Source organism: Dictyostelium purpureum (assembly GCF_000190715.1).
Source record: "Dictyostelium purpureum unplaced genomic scaffold DICPUscaffold_829, whole genome shotgun sequence".
In the NCBI taxonomy this organism is placed as follows: Eukaryota; Evosea; class Eumycetozoa; order Dictyosteliales; family Dictyosteliaceae; genus Dictyostelium; species Dictyostelium purpureum.
Window position 1 is genome coordinate 1,640 of NW_003520136.1, and position 952 is coordinate 2,591.

The 952-nt window shown below is 25.9% G+C and overlaps 1 protein-coding gene across 1 annotated transcript in view; it reads right to left on the reverse strand.

Moving 5' to 3' along the window:
* DICPUDRAFT_160533 (uncharacterized protein) overlaps positions 1 to 665 on the reverse strand; it is a gene marked incomplete at both ends in the record, with an annotated part of 2,283 nt that extends 1,618 nt beyond the window's left edge. Inside the window, one exon of the mRNA XM_003295203.1 lies at positions 14 to 665. Coding sequence (XP_003295251.1) covers positions 14 to 665 — 652 coding nt within the window. The remainder of the gene's footprint in view (positions 1 to 13) is intronic.
* Between the last annotated feature and the right edge of the window lie 287 nt (positions 666 to 952).

The following is a 952-nucleotide window of genomic DNA, read 5'->3' on the forward strand; positions in this document are numbered from 1 at the left end:
TAAAGAGATTTACCCATTGTTAATTGATAATTCTTTTCGAGACGAACGATTTTTTCACTAAATTTCTGAAATGATGTATAACCTTCTAAATCTGAAATATCTACCATTAAAGCTTTTGAGAAATTCATACCCAGGGCTGTCTTAAGAGTGACTATTGCAGCATCATCTGATAATTTTGCTCTCGTACGAACTGTATCGAAGACTAATAATAAACGTTCTAATGATTCGAATTTGCCCGTCCTGGTAAATTCACTAAATTTAAGTAATAATGTAGTAGGGAGATCTTGATAATGTTTTCTCAACTGTACTAAATTCTCTTCTGCGGTCTTATTTCCATTTGGATCTGTTCTTTGTAAATAAATTAATGCGTCACCTTTTAAACTTGAAATTAAATCTGAATTATCAAAACGTGGACCAAAATGATATCTAAATTGGAATTCGAATAAATCCCATGTTTTTTCAAAACCCATTGAAAAACTTCCTACAAATTTTGCATCTTCTGACAATGGTTTTCTTTTTCTTTCATACCCAAAACTTTGATTTCTATATCTATCGTTTTCTAATTTGAGGATGGCTATCTCTTTTAACAAATATTCTTTAAATTCATCACTTCTTCCTAAACCTGATGTATTAAATTTTGAACCATCATGATGGACTATTATCATTATTACTTAAATTATTTGTTGGCGTTATTTTATTACTACTGCTACTACTTTCACTACTATTATTTTTTAAAGGTTTACTACTATCTTATTAACTGTTGTGTTTTTAAACATTATTTTAATTTTATTTTATTTTATTATTAATTAATTTATTTTTTTTTTTTTTTTATAGATTTTATAAAACTATAACTCGAGAAAACACAAAACTATATTATTTCTTAAATATTTATTCTATTATATACTTTTAAACTGGGGTGTGTGTTTGTAAAAATTTAAATTTAATTTTATTA